This window comes from Erinaceus europaeus, chromosome 8 (assembly GCF_950295315.1).
Source record: "Erinaceus europaeus chromosome 8, mEriEur2.1, whole genome shotgun sequence".
Lineage (NCBI taxonomy): Eukaryota > Metazoa > Chordata > Mammalia > Eulipotyphla > Erinaceidae > Erinaceus > Erinaceus europaeus.
This window is the reverse complement of record NC_080169.1, coordinates 54864271-54888382: the sequence shown is the minus strand read 5'-3', so window position 1 is coordinate 54888382 and position 24112 is coordinate 54864271. Positions and strand designations below refer to the sequence as shown.

The window sequence follows — 24112 nt, the reverse complement described above, 5'->3', positions numbered from 1 at the left end:
TTATTCACCAGTGGGCAAACAGTCCAACACCTAATCACCACACCATGTGCTCCTCCATCTTTCTCCTCCAGCAGCAGAGTCAGGAACTCAGGAAGTACATAGGATAGGGGGTGGTGAGAAGGGAAAAGCGCAAAAAGGCAAAGACTAAACCACAATCTCCCGGAGGTGGGGGGGGAGGGGGTTTGATACCAAACCAATATGAAGCATACCAACAGTGCAGTACAACAACTCCAGTTCAGGTTCTACTTGTGTTTTCTCTTCTGATCATGTTTTTCAACTTCTGCCTGAGAGTGAGATCATCCCATATTCATCCTTCTCTTTCAGACTTATTTCACTTAACATGGTTTCTTCAAGCTCCATCCAAGATCAGCTGAAAATGGTGACATCACCATTTTTTATAGCTGAGTAGTATTCCACTGTGTATATATACCACAACTTGCTCAGCCGCTCATCTGTTGTTGGAAACCTGGGTTGCTTCCAGGATTTGGCTATTGTAGGAATTGGACTGACCTGTGGAGATGTTGGCACAGCCTGCCTCTACTCACCAGGTTATATCCTGTCCATGTAGGACAGCGATGTGGCTGCAACATCTGTCACCCCTTGATCACCAGGGTTGATTTGGCTGATATGGCTGGCCAGGCAGGTGCCCCCTTCCTCCCTCACTACTTAAATGCTGTTGCTTGTTGTCATGTGGAGTTTTTATCTTCTTGGAAGTTTTTCTGTATTGTCCTAGCCCAGTGCCCCCAGTGCCCCCCCAATCCCTCTTGGCTACTGGCCTTTATATCCCTTCTTGTGAAAATTCAGTTTCTGTGTTTTTTCCATGCATTGCTATGGTCTTGCTGTCTGTATGTGGAGAAGCATTAAATAGTCCCTAAGGGAGTTGGGCACTAGTACCGGCGTAAGGATCCCGGTTCGAGCCCCCGGCTCCCCACCTGCAGGGGGGTGACTTCACAAGTGGTGAAGCAAGTCTGCAGGTGTCTTTCTCTTTTTATTTTTATTTTTTATTTAAAAAAGGAAACATTGACAAGACCATAGGATAAGAGGGGTACAGCTTCACACAATTCCCACCATCAGAACTCCGTGTCCCATCCCCTCCCTTGATAGCTTTCCTATTCTTCAACCCCATAGGAGTTTGGGCCTAAGATCATTGTGGGATGCAGAAGGTGGAAGATCTGGCTTCTGTAATTGCTTCCCTGCTGAGCATGGGTGTTAACATACTCTCAGCCTGCCTCTCTCTTTCCCTAGTGGTGCAGGGCTCTGGGGAAGCAGGGCTCAAGGACATATTGGGGTTGTCTGTCTAGGGAAGTCTGGTAGGCATCATGGTAGCATCTGGAACCTGGTGGCTGAAAAGAGAGTTAACATATAAAGCCAAACAAGTTGTTGACTAATCATGAACCTAAAGGCTGGATGTGCAGATGAAGAGTTGGGGGGGTCTCCGTTTTCGAGATAGATAGTAGGCATATTTTAGTTATGTTCCAAAGGTTTGTGACTACTAGTTTTGTTGTTGTTTTGTTTTTCCCTGAGCCTGTAATCTGATATACAGGTGGATCCAAGTTATTGTCTGGGGAGATGACGTCATGGCTGGAAAAAGGACCAGAAAGCTGGATGAGGGAAGAGTGTAGCTCCCAAATATAGGAAAGGTATCTAAATATTGTTGACTGGAAACCCCATCGATTTGATCTGATCTGGGGCCCATATTCAGCTTAGCAGCCTGTGTGACCTCTGCATCCCTGTAGATCTGAGCCCACACTTACTTTATTTCTTAAAAGAGTAAGATAACAAATGTAAGAGAGAGACTAGAGCATTGCTAAGTTCTGGCAGATAAAGTGCCAGAGTTTGAACCAGTGACCACAGGTTCTGTGGTTCTGTCATTTAGCTCTCTTCCTGACCCCACATCAAACTTTTGTTAAAGCAAAACATGTCATGTTTTTTTTTTTTAATTAGGGATCCTCATTTCCTGAATTAATACATTCAGATGCTTATCAAACAAGAGAAGTATGTTCCAGTGGTAAGTTATATAATTTACTGGAATTTTTGTAGTACTTGCTTAGAATGTTTTTTTTCTTTTTTTTTTTTTTTTTTGGGGTGTGTGTGTGTGTGTGTGTGTGCAGTTGTTTCTTTTTAATAATCTGCGTTTGTTTCTTCATTTTAGATTCTGGATCTGACTGGGGTCAGGGAATTTATTTTACACAAACTCACGGATTTGACACATCAGAAGGCCGAGGAGAATATGTTGAAACCTCAACAGATTTATTTCCAAAGAAAATAAAGGTATTCAAAGATATCTTTTAGTAAACCTTAGTGTGGTTTTTATTTTTAATGTAATAATTTAAGTATTATTATTATGTAGTAAGACTTGTCTCTTACTACATAATAAAATAATTGCATAGATTCTTAGAAGTCTGCTTCTCGTTCCTCATATTTTGCAGGTGATACCATACCAGAAAATTCCAAAATTATTTTTTTAAAAATCCACTCTCAAGGACAAGTACCTATCTCTGTAAAATATTTCTTTTGGTCAGATTAGTGGCTAATTGTTAAATCAGGTGAGCCCAGTAGATAAAATAGAAGGAACTTAAAAGTTGAAAGCTACTCAAAGTTAGTCTGTATCTCTTGGGTTGACTAACCCCTTCAATGGAGATACCATTCCATAATGGTAGGTGGACATTTTCTGTCTGTAGTGACTTTTCCAAGTCATTATGAAATGATAGAAGGGCTTATTTTGCCTAAAATGTTTTTTTTCTCTCTCTCTCTTTGTGAAGTCGTAATTCTGACTTTTGGATTTTGGTTTCTAGGGATTACTGAGAGCTGTACACAATGAAGGCATGCAGGTGCTCTCACTCACTGAGTCTCCATATACTGATGGAGAGAATCATGCTGGTCAGCATATGTCAGATACTTGGCAAGAAGAAAGGCGAACTTACATCAACCTGATCTCATCTCTTAAGGACTTAATTACCAAAATGCAAGTGCAGAGAGAAGCCCAGGTACTCAGATTATGCACCTGATTTTATATGGTTTTTCTCTGTAAGACACTTCACAATTAAATTGTTACCTTTTATGATATATTTTACATGAATTACCATGTATTGATCAAATGCTTCTTCAAGTCACGCATTTAAAAATAAGTTCACATATGCCTTTAGGCATTTAATATTTATTTTGGTCAGTTGACTTTATAATTACTAGAAAGTTTTTAAAACATGCTTATGTGAAAACTAACTTTTTTTATGCTTGACTAGGTTTATGATAGCGCTCAGTCTCATGAGAATGTCTCTGACTGGCGAGGTGAACTACTACTTGCCCTCCAACAAGTTTTCTTAAAGGAACACAGTGTTTTACTAGCCACATTTCAGACTGACTTGGCAGCTCTAGGTACAAGAGATGAAGTTGGATTATTAAACTATTTGGAACAGAGAATAAAAGAACAGGTATCAAAACTTTAAAATACATAATATTTTAATAGTAATAAAATGAGCTATTGGTTAATTTTAAAGTTCTGGAGAGTTAAGATTTTTAACAAGAAACTTTATAAGTAATAATAGAAAAGTTATTAACTTAATTGTTCTGTATTAGATTAGAAGATAAGCAGACTGGAAATAAGCTAATTATCCAATTTCTAAGCTAATTAGAAAAAAAAATGTAATTAACTTACAGAAAGTAGGAGAAATAAAATCAGTTCTCATGAAGTTATCCTGAGTGCTCAACTATTACTATTAGGGAAATGCAGCAGAGTCTCATTCACTGTTGTTTTATTATAATGTTAAATGAGAAAAATGACATCAATTTCATTTTTATTAAATATTATTTTAACCACTGGGGCTTAATGTCTGCACAACAACTCTACTTCCCAGTGGCTATTTTTTGTTTTCTTTGATAAAAGGGTGAGTGAGAAGGAGAGAGACACGCAGGAGAAACATCTGCAGTACTAATCTACTGTTTGTAAAGTTTTCCCCTCCAAGTGGCAGATAGGAGCTTGAATCCTGATCTTTATGCATAGTAATATGTGCACTCTACTGGGTATGCCACCATTTAACCCCATAATATCAGTTTCTAACAGAAGCTTTTGTCTATATGAAGTTTATACATTCATTTCATTTCCGCATGGGTTTTCAGTTTCTTCCACATCTTAAAGATGTGCTGTTAGTTTCATTGGTATGTCTAAATTGCCTCAGTATAACTGAGATTATGAAAGAATTGCCAGTGAAATGTATCTTATACTGGGTTGGTTCCAGCCTTGAACACGATGCTGCCAGGATAGGCTCTGGCTGCCTAAGACTCTGAATTGGAAAAAGTATATTGGAAAATTAATGAATGGATATATGCAAATGATTGTGTGCAGGCAGAATTCTTTAGAGTCTTTAGAGTCTTTATCTAGAAGTCTATATTAAAAGGCCATGGAGGCGGGGGAGCACATGGTCGCTCACCCAGTACAGCATGATCATTCCCATGTGCAAAGACCCAGGTTCAAACCCCCACTACCCATTTGTAAATGGGGATGCTTCACAAGTAGTGGAGCAGTGCTGTAAGCATCTCATGTCTCTCTTACCCTTTATCAAAAATGGAGAGAGGAAAGTAGGAAGGAAGGGAGAAAGAAAAGAAAAGAACCTGCCAGGAATGCACCTGATAACCCGGTGGTGAAAAAAGTAAATTAAAAATTTTAAAGGGAAAAAAAATAAAAGACCACAGAATTACCTTGAAGGTGTTTTAGTCACTGGTAAATTTGAGAAAAATTAAACATCAAACTGAATAATGATAATGATAGACTGAATCAGAGAGAAATACAAGAATCACAAGTTTGGGGAGCTAGGTAGTGACATACCCCATTACCATGTGCAAGGACTTGGGTTTAAACCCCCACCACCTATAGAGGGAAAGCTTCACAAGTGGTGAAGCAGGTGTGTTTTTATCTTTCTCCCTCTCTATATCCCACCCTGCCCTCCAATTTCTGTCAGTCCTATCAAATAAAATAGGAAAAGGAAAAAAAAAGTTAGAGTGCACAAGGACCCAGGTTCGAGCCTCCAGTCCCCACCTGCAAGGGGAAAGCTTTGCGAGTGGTGAAGCAGTGCTGCAGGTCTCTCTCTCTCTCTCTCTCTCTATCTATCTTACCTATCTATCTCCCCTCCTCCTCTCAATTTCTAGCTCTCTCTGTCCAATAAATGAAGATAACAAAAAATTTTTAAAAAAAAAAGTTACCAGGGGTGCTGGATGTGTAGTGCCAACACCAATCTTCAGCAATAACCTTGGTGACAATATTTAAAAAATAAGAATTTTATATTGACATAGTGAATAAATAAAAAGATCTTTTTTTTAAAAAATGTATATTATGTATTTATTTTTTTACCAGAGTACTGCTCAACTCTAGCTTATATAGTTTGGGAGAATTTAACCTGGGACTTTGTAGCCTAAGGTATAAACATCTTTTTGCGTAGCCCTAAAAATTATATCTTGACGACCAGTCAACGCCCATGTTTAGCAAGGAAGCAATTACAGAAGTCAGATCTCCCACCTTCTGCAACCCACAACGACTCTGGGTCCATGCTCCCAGAGGGATAGAGAATGGGAAAGCTATTGGGGAGGGGATAGGATATAGAGATTGGGTGGCGGGAATTGTGTGGAGTTGTACCCCCCCATCCTATGATTTTTGCATTAATCTCCTTTCTTAAATTAAAAAAAAAATTCTATCTTGAGCCAGGGAAGTGGGCCTTGCATGAACGAGGCCTTCAGGGTTACTACCTAGAACCACATTTAAAAAAAAAAAAAAAGGACAAATATATAGAACATTTTTAATAGAACTATTCTTTTAATGCATCCTCTGTTTAAGTAAATACTAAAATTATTTTCTTTTTTTTCTTTTTTTTAATATTTATTTTATTTATTTATTCCCTTTTGTTGCCCTTTTTTATTGTTGTAGTTATTATTGTTGTTGTCGTTGTTGGATAGGACAGAGAGAAATGGAGAGAGGAGGGGAAGACAGAGAGGAGGAGAGAAAGATAGACACCTGCAGACCTGCTTCACCGCCTGTGAAGCGACTCCCCTGCAGGTGGGGAGCCGGGATTCGAACCGGGATCCTTATGCCAGTCCTTGTGCTTTGCGCCACCTGCGCTTAACCCGCTGTGCTACAGCCCGACTCCCCTAAAATTATTTTCTACAGTAGACTGCCAGTTAGTATGTAGAGGAAATGATGGAATTAGTAAATCACCCTTTACTTAATACAATAGTGAGCTGAGGAGACAGCATAGTGGCTATGGAAATGGTTTTTATGTCTGAGGTTCTGGGCCCCCATGTTCCATCCCCCAAACTGCCATAAAGCCAGAGCTGAGCAGTGCTCTGTTTAAAAACAATAAATAATAATAATAATATAGCAATAATCTCTTCAAGGAGTTATCGGTGATGGTATGGATGCTAGAACTAGTATAGGAGCGTTTCCTTACATAGTCTTATACATAGTAAATGCCCAGAAAGTTAGTTTTATTTACAAAAGGAAAAGCAGCAACTCTTTAATAGAGTAAGGTACCACACATCTAGGTAATCAGTCATATCACCAGTTATAAAGGCGACTTTATGTGCTTTGCAAAAGTTTAGAGAAAGAGAGTATGTGTGTGTTCTTCAAACTTCTTGGCTATTTTTATTGTCTTTATAACTCTCTTCACTTTTTTAAAATCTTGTGTTGTCTATCACAGGGTATTGAACACCAGGCGGCTATGGAATTTTTGCAGAATGCAGACAGAAGGAGTTTGTTATCTGAAATTCAGGCACTGCATACCCAAATGAGTAGTAGGAAAATGATTTTGAAAAGAGAACAAGAAAATGATCAACCAAACCAAGGTATATTGTATGACAGGCTCATGTGGGGACATAAATAAATGAACATATTTTAAGAGCCACTTTGATCAAGTTCTTTAGCCCCCACCCCCCTTTTTTATTCCCCCTCCAGGGTTATCACTGGGACTCAGTGCCAGCAGTACGAATCCACTGCTCCTGGAGGCTGTTTTTCCCATTTTGCTGCCTTATTGTGGTTATTATTGTTATAGCTGTTGTTATTGGATAGGACAGAGAGAATTGGAGAGAGGAGGGGAAGACACTAAGAGGGAGAGAAAGATAGACACCTGCAGACCTGCTTCACCGCTCATGAAGCGACTTGCCTGCGGTTGGGGAGCTGGGGGCTCGAACTGGGATCCTCATGCTGGTCCTTGTATTTTGCATCATGTGTGCTTAACCCGTGAAGCTACCGCCCAGCCCCCCTTTAGCCCTTTTAAGTTCATTATCTTTGTCTTAATACTCTGTGAAGACTATTTAAAATGAACTTCACAGTGAATGTAATTCTTTTCTAATCCTTTTTCTAAAGTGTGAACAATAATATATATACAGAATAGTGTGAAAATGAAAAATTATACTGTACAGTAAATTGTTAAATATTTGTGGAAATATTGCCCATGTCAGTTCTGCAGTAAACTGGAATTGTCACTTTCCTGATTTGTCCTTAATTTTCCTACCTATTTGTATATTACTGAAATGTATAAGATATAAGTTTAAAGTTTTTCTTTTTGCTAATATATATGTATATATATACATATATATGTGTGTGTGTATATATATATATATATTTTTTTTTTTTTTTTTTTAACCAGAGTACTGCTCAGCCCTGGCTTATGGTTGTGTGGGGGATTGAACCTGGGGAGCCTCAGGCATGAGAGTCTCTTTGCATAACCATTATGCTACCTAGCCACCACCCCATAATTTTTTAATTTTTATTTATTAATACAACATAGAGAAGGGAAAAGAGAAGCAAGTATCACTACTGTCACCTGGGATGCCAGGGGCTGGACTCAGAACCTCATACTAACATATTCAATGCCATACTCACTGTGCCATTTCTTAGCTCATTTTAAAGCTTTTCTGCATATATTTCTGTCTTGCTTCTTTCACCTCTCAATGGCATCCCTCTAAGGTACTCATCTCTAGTTCATTTATTCTTGTTTCTGTATATAGAATTCCATTATATGAATATGGTACATGTTGTAAGTCCATTCTGTGCTTATGTATGCTATTTCTCTTCTCCCATGTCAACTTTTACATTATTTTTATTTCATAGTGGGAGAGACCACAGCACTGGAGTGTGTTGCCCCTCCCCCCAATTGTAGCACTATTTTCTGGTATTGGAACTCAAGCCCAGAACCAAGTGTATGGCATGAGGCTCACACTACTTGGTGATCCGTCTTCTTACTGTAAAGATTTTAGTTATTTTTTAAGTTTTTATGAAAGAGAGAATGGTTATAGTACTGCACACCTCTAGCATATACAGTGCTCTGGATTGAACCTGAGACCTCATGCATGCAAGTCCTGTGCTCTACCAGTTAGTATCTCTCCAGTTCTGTTGTGGTTTTATTTTCCATTTGGTTTAGTCCTTTGTCATAAGATTAAGGACTAGATTTCTCTTTTTTGTAGTATGTTTTCTCTGATCTTCACACTAATAGAAGTGTCACTTAAGTTTAAATTGAGATGCAAAGGTAAATCATATAAATCAAAATTTAATTTCTAGTGAAGACATTTATCTGTGTCTTCTGTTTTGTTTAATGGCAGGCAAAGCACCTGTGCTTTAGCAGGTTTTGAAAACTATACCATATTCTCTAACTTATCTTTGAAAAACTGAAGATAAATTATATTAAAATATTTCAGAGGAAATATTATAAAATCACAAATTAAACATATTTTAGACATAGGTTTGCTTAATTATTTTTTGTGAATACACTAGGATTGGTTTATGTATGTTAAATTGAACTTTTAAAAAAAATTATTAGTGGGGGTCGGGTGATAGTGCAGTGGGTTAAGTGCACATGGTGCAAAGCGCAAGGACTGGCACAGGGATCCCAGTTCAAGCCCCCGGCTCCCCACCTATAGAGGGGCCGATTCATGGGTAGTGAAGCAGGTCTGCAGGTGTCAGTCTTTTTCTCCTCCATCTGTCTCCCCTCCTCTCTTGATTTCTCTCTGTCCTATCCAACAACAACAGCAGTGACAACAATAATAATAACAACAAGGGTAACAACAAGGGCAACAAAATGGGAAAAATGGCTTCTAGGAGCAGTGGATTCGTAGTGCAGGCACTGAGCCCCAGCAATAACTCTGGAGGCAAAAAAAAAAAAAAAAAAAAGTCTTTACATCCTTGAAGACCTGAAAGCCAGTTAACAAGATTCTCTTCTAAAATCAAAGTTGTTCCTGTCTCTAGCAGCAATAATGTGAATTGTAATATAAAGTGATGAAAATAAAAATTTTAAATTAAAAAGACATTTGTGGTTGGTATACAAAATAAGTAAAAATCTCTCCAGGACCACGTAAACAAAATACAGTGGAAAATCTCTTGATACTCCTAAATACTAAAACAATGGCTTATCATCTGGGTCAATGTCTTCAGACCTCTCTAATAGGCTTATGTATATAAGTTTATATTTTTCACAAAAGATCCTGAGGCATAGATCATAGGGTTTTTTCATTTGTTATGTTTAGGGATTTAAATATTTCAGTTTGCTTTCATTGTAATGAATAACAAGGGTAGTTAATTTTTAGAGAAGACATTATTACCCAAACTGACATTTAGACTTTCTGCTATTTAGTTAAATATTCCTAAGGACTATCTGTTGTTAAAATTTCAGAAGGCTCTTGCCGGGCGGGTCTAGCTTCACAGCGGGTAACAGAGACGCGGAGACAACGGCTGGGCAGGGAAGCTGTATTTCTTTATTCAGGAACAACGATTCACAAACTAAGACAAACTAATCACCAAACAGAACTCTGCTGTCTCTTTGTGGCGGCACAAGCACTCCCTCTTACTCTGTAACTCAGGAACTCTCCTTTACTCTCGCACTCGGGAACCCTCTGAAACTCTGGCACACTGGAACTCTCTCTTACTCTGTAACTCTGAAACTCTCGAACTCAGGAACTCACCAACTCTGGAACTCTGGAACTCTCGTACTGGGGAACCCTCTGAAACTCTTCCACTGTGGAACTCTCTCTTACTCTGAAACTCTCGAACTCAGGCTTCCCTGCCCAGCCGTTGTCTCCGCGTCTCTGTTACCCGCCTTGAAGCCATCCCGGCCGGCTAGAGCCTCCGAAAATTTTAACAACAACTATCTGTGAAGGAAAACTAAAGAAAACAAATATAAAAAGTTGATCACTGTAGTTGTAGTTATATGGAAAACTCTTGCTATCTCGAACCATTAGGATAAAAAATTAATTTATTGGATGGCTTAATGGTTTACTGTCTATGTTCTAGCACATGGGCATAATTTCTCATCTCTCCATAATAGGTATTTGCAAAACAGTGTCTCCCCTGATTTAGATCCTGTTCCATCATATGCATCAGGACCTGGCCAATGCTGTTTCCACCATCTCCTTCCTACTCCTCCTCCACCACTAGAATTTCTTAGTTTATGCTAATGAAATTCTGAATTAGCAGATTACAAATTACTATTTACATAGTATTGTGAACCCAAAAGACTTTTATTATTTTATGTCATGTGTACACTAATATATTCTATAAAGCATTTATCCGGAGAGTCAGGCGGTAGGTAGCGCAGCAGGTTAAGCGCACGTGGTACAAAGCACAAGGAACTCGGTAAGGATCCAGGTTCAGGCCCCCGGCTCCCTACCTGCAGGGGAGTCGCTTCACAATCTGTGAAGCAGGTCTGCAAGTGTCTTTCTCTCCCCCTCTCTGTCTTCCCCTCCTCTCCATTTCTCTCTGTCCTATCCAACAACGACAATATCAATAACAACAATAAAACAAGAGCAACAAAAGGGAATGAATAAATAAATAAATATTTTTAAAAAAACATTTATCCTTAATAGATTTATAGTTCTGAGGTTTTGATCATTAGCATTGTGAGGAAAATAGCATAAAATGTACTAATATAAATTGCTACCTTTGAGGACTGTAATCTTTTTATGTTTGGTGTGTAGCAATCTCAAATAGAAATCAGTTCTTATTACCAAAGCATTTTTAAGGCAAAAATGAGTTGCTAGATCATATTTTAAATGTTAATAAATGTAATTCTTCACCTAGAACTTTTGGAATACAATATGCAGCATAAGCAGTCTCAGATACTGGAGATGCAAATGGAACTCAGCAGTGTGAAGGACAGAGCAACAGAATTGCAGGAACAGCTAAGCTCTGAGAAAATGGTGGTTGCAGAACTGAAGAGTGAACTTGCACAAACTAAACTGGAACTGGAGACAACACTCAAAGCACAGCATAAGCGTTTAAAGGAATTAGAAGCATTCAGGTATATATCCATCCTTATTATAGGCCTGTATCGCTGTAGGAGTTAATTTGTTGTAGATACTGTTCAGATCTTAAGACATAACATTTTATGTACTATGTATATAATGTTTAAATACCATGCACAAGTGTTATTTATAGGAAAAACTACATAGAAGAGAAAATACTCCATATTTTTCAAAATGATTGACATTCTCTGCTATGGCTTTACCTGAATTTGAGATTTGTATAAAATATGACATTTTGACCTTTATTTCATGATCAAGTCATTTGAAATTACATTTGTGATCTCAGTAAAACTCAGTTGAGTCACATATTTTAAGAGAAAAATACATATAAAAAGGACAAATTTGTGGTGTAAATTCCTGATATAGGTACATTGGAAGTATAGTTGTTCTTAAGTTCAAACATTGACTTGATCTATGTGCATTTGATGGTTCCTATATTGAGTACAAGGGTATTTTAGTATTAATATTTTGTAACAGTAAGTTGCAGTGGTAAATAATTATATTACTAGAAAGTTAATTTGAGAAGAATCCTTAATATTTCCAAAGTTATTTCCCATTAACTTCTTTTTTTTTTTGCCTCTAGGGTTAATGCTGGGGCTCAGTACCTGCACTATGAATCCGCTTCTCCTGGAGGCCATTTTTCCCCCCATTTTGTTGCCTTTGTTTATTGTTATTGTTGCTATTGATGTTGTTGTTGGATAGGACAGAGAAATTGAGAGAGGAGGGAAGACAGAGGGGGAGAGAAAGATAGATACCTACAAACCTGCTTCACCACTTGTGAAGTGACTCCCCCACCCCATCCCCGGCAGGTAAAGAGCTGAGGCTCAAACCAGGATCCTTGCGCTGGTTCTTGAACTTTGCTCTACACACCTAACCAGCTTTGCTACCACCCAACCTCCTTAAACTGTTTTCCTCCCCACCCCAATATATTGAAACTTCACTTATCTCTCTGATCTAGGTTGGAAGTTAAGGATAAAACAGATGAAGTACATTTGCTTAATGACACATTAGCAAGTGAACAAAAAAAATCCAGAGAGCTCCAGTGGGCTTTGGAGAAAGAGAAAGCTAAGCTGGGACGAAATGAAGAACGAGATGAAGAACTTGAGGTATCTCTGTTTTTTATTTTATTTTACTGTATTGTATTTTATTGGTTGTCTCGAGGGCTCAACTGCTCTGGTCCAATTTTTTCAGATAGCAAAAGTGAGATACTCACAGTAAGAAAAAGAAACCACAGCTCAAACCTGGATCACATAGATGGCAAAGCAGCACACTATGCAGTTGAGTTATTTTGCTAGCCCTTAGTCTTTAAATGTTTCTGAGACATGCAGACTGATTAAAGAGTCTTTTCTTGCTTTTTGTTTGTTTTGTTGTTTTATGATGGCCAGGGAATGGACTCAGAATCTCACACATGTGTGATAATGCTGAGTGACCTCCTTAGCCCAATCTTTCATTATTTATTTATTTATTTATTTATTTGAGAGGAAAGAAGGAAAGACAGATACTGGAAGCAGAGCAAACCCATAGCATAGCACCACTATAGTTTTGTTCTATGCAAGAGTATGTAACTACTGTCATGTCAGTTTAATGCAGTTGTACTTTGTGTTCCTGTTTTATCTTGAGAAAGAGGAGCAGTGATACTCCTTTGATAGTAGCAGACCTTGCTGCTATATATTAACAAAATTTTAACTTAACTTGAATAAAATTACCATGATTGTGTGAGGGAAGAGAATTTAATTTCAGAATTGGTTTGCATTTCAACTGGAACAAAAAGTCAAGGCATTAAACTTTGGCAGCTTCCCTCACCCCTGTTGGAGCAGTGATATAAACTAGAGGACAAATTTGCATGGCAGAAACTTACATCCAGTTGAAGTAACACCTGTAAAGGAATTTGCTAGCATCTGTGTGAGATAATTCAAAGATAGATCCTGAATGCCATCTGTGGTCATAAAAATCAAAAATCCAATAAAGGATTAACATGGTGACTCCAACACTCCTGCCATTCCTTTTCTTTTTCTCTTTCTCGATTGCCACTGATACAGAGGGAGAGAGGAATAGAGAGACAAAGGAGAGATGCCTACAGCACTCATCCTCACACTTGTCTTGCTGTGGCAGCCAGGGAATCGAACCCAAGTCCTAACACATAGTAGCATGTGAACTTTACCAGATGTGCCACCACACAACCCCTAGTTACTATTTTTTATCAGTATCAATTTGCATAGGTTTTGAGCAGTTTGTCCCAAGCCTGCTTTTTCCTCATAAATCCTATTACCTTTAGTATGTAGTACTATAAAGTGAAAGGTTTTTCAGGAAATCAGATCACATTGTTACAAGAACACATGTGTTATTCCTTAGTATAATATAGTCATATAATTAGTGTTTGTAGAGAAGGTTTTTATCTGAACTATCTTTTTTTATATTCATTGAGCATCAGCTGACTTTTCAGGTAATGGATTGTTGGAAAGGTCATGATGCATTTTTTAAAGTTTATTTATAAAATGAAAATATTGGCAAGACCATAGGATAAGAGGGGTACATTACTACCACCAGAACTCCATGTCCCGTCCCCTCACTTGATAGCTTTGCTAGTCTTTATCCCTCTGGGAGCATGGACACAGGATCATTATGGGGTGCAGAAGGTGGAAGGTCTGGCTTCTATAATTGCTTCCCCACTGAACATGGGCATTGGCAGGTCAATCCATACTCCCAGCGTGGCAGGTCAATCCATACTCCCAGCCTGTCTCTTTCTTTCCTAGTGGGGCAGGGATCTGGGGAGGAGTGTTCCAGGACACATTGTTGGGGTCATCTGCCCAGGGAAGTCTGACTGGCACATGATACATTTATATATATATATGTATGTATATATATATATATATATTACATTATAACTTTTCCAACAACCCAATAACTATGCTGTAGCCAAATAAAATTTAATTTAATAAACTAGTAATCAGTTATTTTACCAAATACTTCCAGTTAGTAAAGGGTAGTAAAGTATACTACTGTATACTTTAAAATTATACTTGGGTCCATACTCCCAGAGGGTGAAAGAATAAGAAAGCTATCAGGGGAGGGGATGGGATACAGAGGTCTGGTGGTGGGAATTGTGTGGAGTTGTACCCCTCTTATCCTATGGTTTAGTCAGTCTCTCCTTTTTATAAATAAAAACATTTTTTTAATTATTTTACTTTTATCTGAGTTTTTCTTAAAAAGAAAAAATACATTAATGAGAAAGGAAGATGGGAAGAGAAAATTGTGACCTCATACTTGATAGTCCAATGACTTCTCTACTGTACCACCTCCTGGGCCACAAAGTATCTCTAATATTAACAAGTTTTTTAATTTATTTTTATTTTATAAGGATCTGAAATTTTCACTTGAGGGTCAAAAGCAAAGGAATATTCAACTGAATCTACTTCTGGAACAACAGAAACAGCTATTAAATGAATCACAGCAGAAAATAAAATCACAACAACTACTATATGATGCCCAATTATCAGAAGAGCAAAATCGAAACTTAGAGCTTAAATTACTTCTTGAATCAGAGAAAGTTCGAATTCAAGAAATGAGTAATAACCTGGATAGAGAACGGGAATTGCATGCACAGCTGCAGAGCTATGATGATAGTGGGCAACCTAGGCCCACCTTACCTTCTGAGGACCTCCTTAAAGAGTTACAGAAACAACTTGAGGAAAAGCATAGTCGCATAGTAGAACTGTTGAATGAGACCGAGAAATATAAACTGGATTCTTTGCAAACAAGACAGCAAATGGAAAAGGATAGGCAGGTTCACAGGAAGACATTACAGACAGAACAAGAAGCCAACACTGAGGGACAGAAAAAAATGCATGAGCTCCAGATAAAAGTGGAAGATCTTCAGCGCCAGCTAGAAGAGAAAAGGCAACAAGTGTATAAGTTAGACCTCGAAGGAAAGCGACTACAAGGAATTATGCAGGAGTTCCAAAAACAAGAACTAGAACGAGAAGAAAAACGAGAAAACAGAAGAATTCTGTATCAGAATCTTAATGAGGTAAATTGATACTTTGTTTTTAAATACTTCTTTTAAAAAATGGTTAATTTTAATGGGGCTGGGCAGTAGCGCTGCTGGTTAAGTGCACGTGGCGCAAAGCCTATCGACCAGCATAAGGATCCTGGTTTGAGCCCCCAGCTCCCCACTTGCAGAGGGAGTCACTTCACAGGCAGTATATCAGGTCTGCAAGTGTCTCTCTTTCTCTCTCCCTCTCTGTCTTCCTCTCCTCTCTCCATTTCTCTCTGTCCTATCCAGCAATAATGACAGCAATAAGAACAATAAGAATAATAACAACAAGGACAACAAAAGGGAAAAAATTGCCTCCGGGAGCAGTGGATTTGTAGTACGGGCACCGAGCCCCAGCATAACCCTGGAGACCAAAAAAAAGGTTTATTTTGATAAGACAGAAAGGAATTGAGAGAGAAAAGGAAGATAGAGATGAAGAGAAAGACATCTGCAGCAGGGGCCAGAGAATCACTCATGAAGCTTCCTCCTACAGGTAGGGACTAGGGACTTGAACCCCAGTCCTTGTATTTAGTGGGTGACCTGTGTGCTCAACCACCACCAGATCCCTTGTTTTTAAATATTGTTAAAGAATACTGTAGTCCTTTGTTCATATAATTTTGATAGTGGATAAAATATTTAGGTACAGATCCTATAATCATGTAATTTTAATACTGAAGTAAATAACTACTTCAGTAAAAATTATACAAAAATAGATTTTTTTTTTTTTTGGAGTACATTCATGTAAGAAAAAAACATATGAAGGGGCCAGGCATTGGCATACCTGGTTAAACACACACATTACAGTGCACAAGGATGCAGATTCAAGACCCTGGTCCCCACCTGCAGAGGGAAAGCTTCATGAGTGGTGAAGCATACTGCAGGTGTCTCTCTGTCTCTCTCCTTCTGTATTTCCCTCTCCCCTCTCAATTTCTCTCTGTCTCTATTCAATAATAAATTAATAAAAATATTTTTTTAAAAAAGAAAAAGTGTATGGAACTTTGGATATCATTATGGTTATGCAAAAGACTTTCATGTCTGAAGCTATGAAGTCCCAGGTTCAATTCCCAAAGCACACCAGCATAAGCCAGACTAAGCATTGTACTTGGAATAAAAAAAAAGAAAAAAAATCGGAGCTAGCTGGTAGTACACATGGTTGAACACACATATTACAATGTACAAGAACCTGAGTTCAAGCTGCAGTCCCACTTATAGGAAGAAAGTGACCAGTGGAGCAGTACTACAGGTTTCCCTCTGTCTCTATCAAAAGTAAGGAAGGAAGGCCCATTTTTAAAGTAAAAGAAAAAGTTAGTGACCTGTTGATTTATACTCACTGCTTTTTCTCTTTATTTTAACTTACCAGCCAGTGACATGGAGTCTAACCAACGATCGAACTAGAAATTGGGTTCTTCAACAGAAAATAGAAGGAGAGACAAAGGAACCAGGTTATCCCAAACTGGTTGAAATGAATGGAGGAAGATCTGGCTGTAATCAGGAGTTAGAACTGATCAGACAGAAGCTTCAACATGTGGCATTAAAACTGCAGCATCTAGCCCAGAAAGCTTCTAACAGGTTAGACTTTTCTGCTTCCCCTTTGAAAATGTCAGTCTTGGGTGGGGGAGATAGCATAATGGTTCTGCAAAGAGACTCTCATGCCTCTGAGGCTCCGAAGTCTCAGGTTCAGTCCCCCGCACCACCATAAGCCAAACTGAGCAGTGCTCTGGTTTAAAAAAAAAAAAAATGAAAATGTCAGTCTTAGATAAACTGGACAAAACCCCTCTTCCTTACAAATAGCTAGCTAAGAGTGGGAAATTGACATTTTTTTAAATTTCTTTACTGGGGGATTAATGGTTTGCAGTCGACAATAAAATACAACAGTCTGTACATGTAACATTTCCCAGTTTCCCACATAACAGTTTAACCTCTACTAGGTCCTCTGCCATCATGTTCCAGGACCTGAACCCTCCCCACTACCCCAGAGTCTTTTATTTTGGTGCAATACACCAATTCCAGTCCAAGTTCTGCTTAGTTTTTTCTCTTCTGATTTTGTTTTTTCAACTTCCGTCAATGAGTGAGATCATCCCATATTCATCCTTCTGGGAAAATTAAAATTTTAGTTACTACATGTTTCTATTAAGAGGTAACATAAAAGTAGGTATATCATAAAACTAATATCTGAACACATAAACTTCCAGAAGGTAGGAAAACTGATGGGCAAAGTTTAGAGTCACCTGTCTGTAAGGTTTGTGCTAGTTAGTACCCTTAACTGAGAAAGTCTGTTTTGGCTTTTTGTTTTTTCGTAAAGAATGCAGTTTGAAACATCAGATGATGAAGATTTAATTTGGGTTCAAGAAGGCATTGAGGGAATTATTTTGCAGTTACAAAGATTAACTGGTCAGCCAGATGAAGAGGTAAGACTTTTTTTAAAAAAAAACTTTAAAATATCAAGAGCATAGATTTAATCAAAATTTATTTGAAAATCACATATTTTCTAAGTCGTTTTTATCTTTAATTATTAATGAAGTGTTTTCATTCCCTCTAAAGAAGATACTGAAACTTTAAGAGGACATTAACTTTTATTATCATTGTTGAATGATCATGTGACCTCTTGTTATATTATTGTGCCAGGTTTCTTAAAGTAAGAGCCTCACATCTGCCTTCACCACTCAGTGAATCACCCTTAAAGTGATACTGATATTTTCAACAGTTGGCTAATCTGGTGAATCTTTTTCACTTCTTGTCTTTCTTGACTTATTTGTAACACTTGGCACTTCAGGCAGACAAACTACCTTCCTTAATTTACTTTACAAACTGCTACCGAAGGAATTTTCAAACACATATATTTTGCTTGTGACTTGCTCCTGCTTTTTATGTCTATTCACTGTCTACTTTCTGATCTACTTTTTTTATTATCCATAAAGTAAAATCACCTTTTTTCTATGGCCTTAACAAGCAACATAAAGCTGCCTAAAAGCTGTAGACTCTCAAACTTTAGTGCCTTCACACATGCTATTTCTTCTGCTTAACATTTCCCTTCTTTATCTTATTTTTTGTTGTTGCTGTTGTTATCTTTGTCTTGTTTTTTTACCTGAAAATTCCTACTTACCAAGATTCTGCTCAAGCACCATCATATCTTCATGATGCCTTTCATTCTTGGTATCTGTCCACATTTCTATTGATATTATTCTCATAGACTTATGCCTATGTGACCTGGTACCATTTTATCTTTCTAGCCTAGTTTAGTGTCCCCAAATACTTCTTGTGCCTCACTAACTGAACGACTGTTGAGACAAAATGCTGAGCTGACAGGACATATCAGTCAGTTGACCGAAGAAAAAAATGACTTAAGAAACATGGTCATGAAGCTGGAAGAACAAATTAGGTGGTATCAACAGACAGGAGCTGGGAGAGATCACGTATGTCTATCTTTTACCATGACTCAGTATTCAAAATAGTACAGAGTTAAAACTTGTGCTACCTGTTGGGCTTTCAGAAGTCATGACTTGACTTTCTATGCAAAAATGTGTCATGACTTTTCTGACAACCCAGTAGTTCCAGTTTTTAACACTGATAATATAAAAAGAGTATCTGATTCTTAGTAGAATCACTGAAACATTTTTATGAAAACAGATAATAGTTACCACTACTGGGAACATTCTGTGGTTTCTGGGTTATATGCGTTCAGAATCTGTAGTCTACAACCAGACTTACACATGAGGAAACTGAAGGTAGTAGTCAGACCTAGATCTGCTTGTCTCCAAAGCTAGTTACTTTGTTATTTGCAGACTCACAGCAGATATATGCAAAGAAATATCCTAATGTGAATTTTAACTGTTCTTTTTAGTAGTTATCATTTACTGCATTCATAATACAAATAAAAAGTGTCATTATCTATTTTAATCTAATGAACTTCTCTCCAAAGTTTTTTTTTCCCCTTTTAAAAAAAAACTACAGAATAAATGCTGACTTCTATAATCACCCAACATAAACACAGGGAAGATCTGGCCTATAAAAGAACTATACTGGCAAACACATGAATAATTCAGCTTTTTCATTATGTTCATTCTGACTTGTGCAATAATATTTCAAGTACATATTTAGCATTTGGATCTCTATGGTTCATCTGTTTGTCATTTGACTTTCTTAATTTAAAGCTTTGTTAAATCTTCAGACCTTTGGAACTAGGCTTTTTTTTTTAAATTATCTTTATTTTGTTTGATAGAAACAGCCAGAAATCAAGAAGGAAGGGTGTGATAGAGAGGGAGAGAGGCAGAGAGACACCTGCAACACTACTTCAGCACTTGCAAAGCTCTCCCCCTGCAGGTGGGGACCAGGGACTTGAACCCAGGTCCTTGCGCACTGTAATACGTGCGCTCAACCAGGTACACCACCACCTGGCCCCTGGAATTAGGCTTTTACAGGACATTTTAAATTGTAAAGGTGATTGACCCAGCAACAGGGCATCTAGTCAAATTTAATATGTATACACACACACACACACACACACACACACACACACTTTGTCTTTACTTTAGTTTCATCAGTCCAGGTTAACTTTTTCAGGTAGAGAGATAGAAGCAGATAGAGATGGAAAGAAACCACAGCACTAAGGCTTCCTCCAATGCACTGGAGATTGAACTCAAATATGGTTTCACACATGGCAAGGCAGCTCTCCCTCCCTCCTCCCCCCTCCCCCCTTTTTAAAAGCTCAATGAGGAATGCACTCAGAACCCCAGACATTCATAATGCCTCTGAGTGGCCCCCCTGGACAAATTTTCTATAATTTATGTGTGTTAGTTAGTTTGTTTTTACCAGAGCATCTCTGATTTATTGTGGTGCAGGATATTGAACCTGGGACTTTGAAACTCAGGCATGAAAGTCTCTCTGTGTAACCACTATACTATCTCACTGTCTACACCCATTTTTTTTTTAAGAGGAAAGGGAAAGACAACAGAACTGCTCTGCCATTCAGGATTCTCCCATGTGAGTCTAAGTATTGAATCTAAGACCTCACTAAATAATACAGCTACATGCTCAACAGGATGAACTCTCTCTGTGCTCCAAGTACATGTTCTTTAATATCAGTTGAAATTTATGTTTTCCTTTTGTAGATTGAAAGGATGAAGTTTCAATATCCTCTGTGAGGTTACCTTTATTATGTTTAATTCAGAGTTTTTTATTTTTTTCAGAGGCTTTTTAAAAGTCATGTAAGTTGACTCTGGTCTTTGTAGTCTTCTAGGTTTTTATTGAGTGGTGGTACCAACATTGAAGCCATTATTGCTTCTGAAAAAGAAATATGGAATAGGGAAAAGATGGCACTCCAGAGATCACTGAAAAAGGCAGAAGCTGAAGTATACAAACTGAAAGCTGAACTAAGAAATGAAGCTTTACTTCAAAATCTGAGTACTGATTCTGAACATGCAACTTTAAAGGTAGGAGACAAATTCCTTCTAAACATACATTGAAGCTTGCCCTCTACTTTTTTTTTTATTATAAATTTGGCAACTTTTTATTCAGATGCCTTCACTTTCATTAAATTAAAAATTATGATAGGAATCCACAGCTGAAGCTGAATATTCCAGTGTGAGTCTTATGGATGTGAAATAAATTTAATGTTTTTACATACCTATTAGCATATTTTTTATATTTTTAAAAAATTTTTAATTAATTAATTAATATTTTATTTAAGAAAGGATTAATTAACAAAACCATAGGGTAGGAGGGATACAACTCCACACAATTCCCACCACCCAATCTCCATATCCAACCCCCTCCCCTGATAGCTTTTCCATTCTCTATCCCTCTGGGAGCATGGACCCAGGGTCATTGTGGGTTGCAGAAGGTAGAAGGTCTGGCTTCTGTAATTGCTTCCCCGCTGAACATGGGCATTGACTGGTCGGTCCATACTCCCAGTTGCCTCTCTCTTTCCCTAGTAGAGTGTGTCTCTGGGGAAGCTGAGCTCCAGGACATATTGGTGGGGTCTTCAATCCAGGGAAGCCTGGCCAGCATCCTGATGGCATCTGGAACCTGGTGGCTGAAAAGAGAGTTAACATACGAAGCCAAACAAATTGTTGAGCAATCATGGACCCAAAGCTTGGAATAGTGGAGAGGAAGTGTTAGGGAGGTACTCACTGCAAACTCTAGTGTACTTCTGCTTTCAGGTATATATTTTGCAGTAGTTTATGGATACGTGTGAACATATGCTCTCTCTCACAGAAACTGGTGTATATCTAATTTATTTTTTATTTTAGAAAGGATAAATTAACAAAACCATAGGGTATGAGGGGTACAACTCCACACAGTTCCCACCACCCAATCTCCATATCCCATCCCTCCCCTGATAGCTTTCTCATTCTCTATCCCTCTGGGAGCATGGACCCAGGGTCGTTGTGGGTTGCAGAAGGTGGAAGGTCTGGCTTCTGTAATTGCTTCCCCACTGAACGTGGGTGTTGACAGGTGAATCCATACTCCCAGCCTGTCTCTCTCTTTCCCTAGTGAGGTAGGGCTCTTGGGAAGCGGGGCTCAAGGACACATTGGTGGGGTCATCTGCCTAGGGAAGGCTGGTTGGCATCATGTTAGCATCTGGAACCTAGTGGCTAAAAGAAGAGTTAACATATAAAGCCAAACAAATTGTTGACTATCATGAAACTAAAGGCTAGAATATTGCAGATAAAGATTTGGGGGTTTCCATTTTGTAGATAGTTAGTAGGCCTATTTTTGTTATATTCTAATAAATGTGACTATATATTCCAATATATAACAACCAATGACTGTACTAGGTTTTTGTTTTGTTTTTTTTTTCCCTGAGCCTGACATCTGATATGCAGGTGGGTCCAAGTTATTGTCTGGGGAGATGATATCATGACTGGAAAAAGACCAGAAAGCTGCATCAGGGAAGAGAGTAGCTCCCAAATATGGGAAAGGTGTGTAAATATTTAATATGTTGACTGTAAACCCCATCAAACGAGCCCACCTTCTCTGACCCATCCTGGATGGAGCTAGAAGGAATTATGTTAAGTGAGCTAAGTCAGAAAGAGAAAGACAAGTATGGGATGATTCCACTCATAAATAGAAGTTGAGAAAGAAGACCAGAAAGGGGAACTGAAAGCAAGATTTGACTGAGTTTGGAGTAGGGCACCAAAGTAAAAATCTCTGGGTTGAGGCTGAGGGTGGATGCTCAGCTTCACTGGGGGTGTGGAGGGGAGAATGGGATGGTACACAGTCCTTTGGTGGTGGGAGTGGTGTTGATGTACACTCCTATTAACTTGTAGTCATGTAAATCACTAATTAATGAGAGGAGGAAAAATTGATTGAATGTCTCAAACTTTTTAATGCACAGACCATAGGCTGAGTCTTGGAAATGTTGACTCTCCTAAAAGCTTAGACCAGCGAGAACAGAAGCAACTGGTTGGCATTGCTCTATAAGACACAGCTATATACAAATAATGTCAAAGGACTTTTTTTTTTTGTGGGGACTTACAGTTTACAGTAAACATCACTGTTTGTACATGTGTAAAATTTCACAGTTTTCTAGCTGGTCCTCTACTTCATGCTTTGTCTCTCATTGACCTCAACTGAATAGAAAGTGAAGTGGTATTGAGCCTCTTTTTGTTGGTCTCTGCAGTCTGTGGCATGAATGCAGGTCTCTAGCTGGTCACAAAATAATTGTAGCCAATAATAATTGTAGCCAGACATATTTATGGCTGAGATTAAAGGAAGCTTTATTGATGGTCATAGTAGCAACACCTTGAGTTCATGTTCTCATTTCCTACAGCCTTGTCCTGAATAAACTAAGAAAGTAGTCTTCTCAATTCCTTTTTTTTTTTCACCTTGATTGCCACTGGGTTGTTGTTAGGGTTAAGAGCCTGCATGAGTAATCCACTGCTCCCCATGACCTTTAGTTTTTTTCTTTTGTTCCTTTATTATTTTTTTTTTATGAGGGGAAAGGGTGAAATAGAGAGAGATCTTCACTGCTCAAGAAACTTTCTCCCTCTTGCAGGTGTGAACTAGGGACTAGAGACTGGGTTCTCTACTGGATGGATCACTGCCTGGCCCCCTCAGATACTAACAAAAGCTTTACTACTGTCAGTATTAGAACATCATACTGTTTCAGATATTAGCCTTCTGAATAGCCTCTCTACTGATTAATAATTACAATAATTAAACTGCTTTAAGCAATTAATGTGATATCTAAGAAAAATATTTGGGATATTTATACCAAACATGAAGTGACTATAAATGTATATCTCTCTAAGGAAGAAAACAACAACATTGACAAAATTAAATAGGTTAGTGATTATAATTTTTTAAACTTTTTGTATTTATTTTCCCTTTTGCTGCCCTTGTTGCTTTTCATTGTTGTTGTAGTTATTATTGTTGTTATTGATGTGGTTGTTGTTAGATAGGACAGAGAGAAATGGAGAGGGGAGGGAAGAAAGATAGACACCTGCAGACCTGCTTCACTGCTTGTGAAGCAACTCCCCTGAAGGTAGGGAGCTGGGGGCTCGAACAGGGATTCTTCCGCTGGTCCTTGAGCTTCACCTGCTGTGCTACCGCCTGACTGCCATATTTTTCTTTTTAAGTAAGGGCTAGTGAAAGAACCCACTTGATATCAAGGAAGGGGATGGAATACAGAGTTCCGGTGGTAGGAATTGTGCGGAGTTGTACCCCTCTTATCCTATGGTTTTGCCAGTGTTTCCTTTTTATAAATAAATTTTAAAAAAGAACCCACTTCGATAGTGTGCTGCTTTGCAGTGTATGTAAACCAGGTCAGAGCCCAGCTGCACTACAATGAAGTTTCAGTGC

At 38.3% G+C, this 24112-nt stretch overlaps 1 protein-coding gene across 2 annotated transcripts in view; it reads left to right on the top strand.

Moving 5' to 3' along the window:
- The window catches only part of AKAP9 (A-kinase anchoring protein 9), a 197529-nt gene that overhangs the window by 159098 nt on the left and 14319 nt on the right, over nt 1-24112 (top strand). For both annotated transcript variants that reach the window (XM_060196249.1, XM_060196250.1), the window contains 12 exons: nt 1945-2008; nt 2153-2271; nt 2796-2987; nt 3243-3431; nt 6684-6828; nt 11054-11273; nt 12236-12383; nt 14636-15304; nt 16671-16879; nt 17613-17718; nt 18541-18723; nt 20539-20739. In XM_060196249.1, coding sequence (XP_060052232.1) covers nt 1945-2008; nt 2153-2271; nt 2796-2987; nt 3243-3431; nt 6684-6828; nt 11054-11273; nt 12236-12383; nt 14636-15304; nt 16671-16879; nt 17613-17718; nt 18541-18723; nt 20539-20739 — 2445 coding nt within the window. The remainder of the gene's footprint in view (nt 1-1944; nt 2009-2152; nt 2272-2795; nt 2988-3242; nt 3432-6683; nt 6829-11053; nt 11274-12235; nt 12384-14635; nt 15305-16670; nt 16880-17612; nt 17719-18540; nt 18724-20538; nt 20740-24112) is intronic.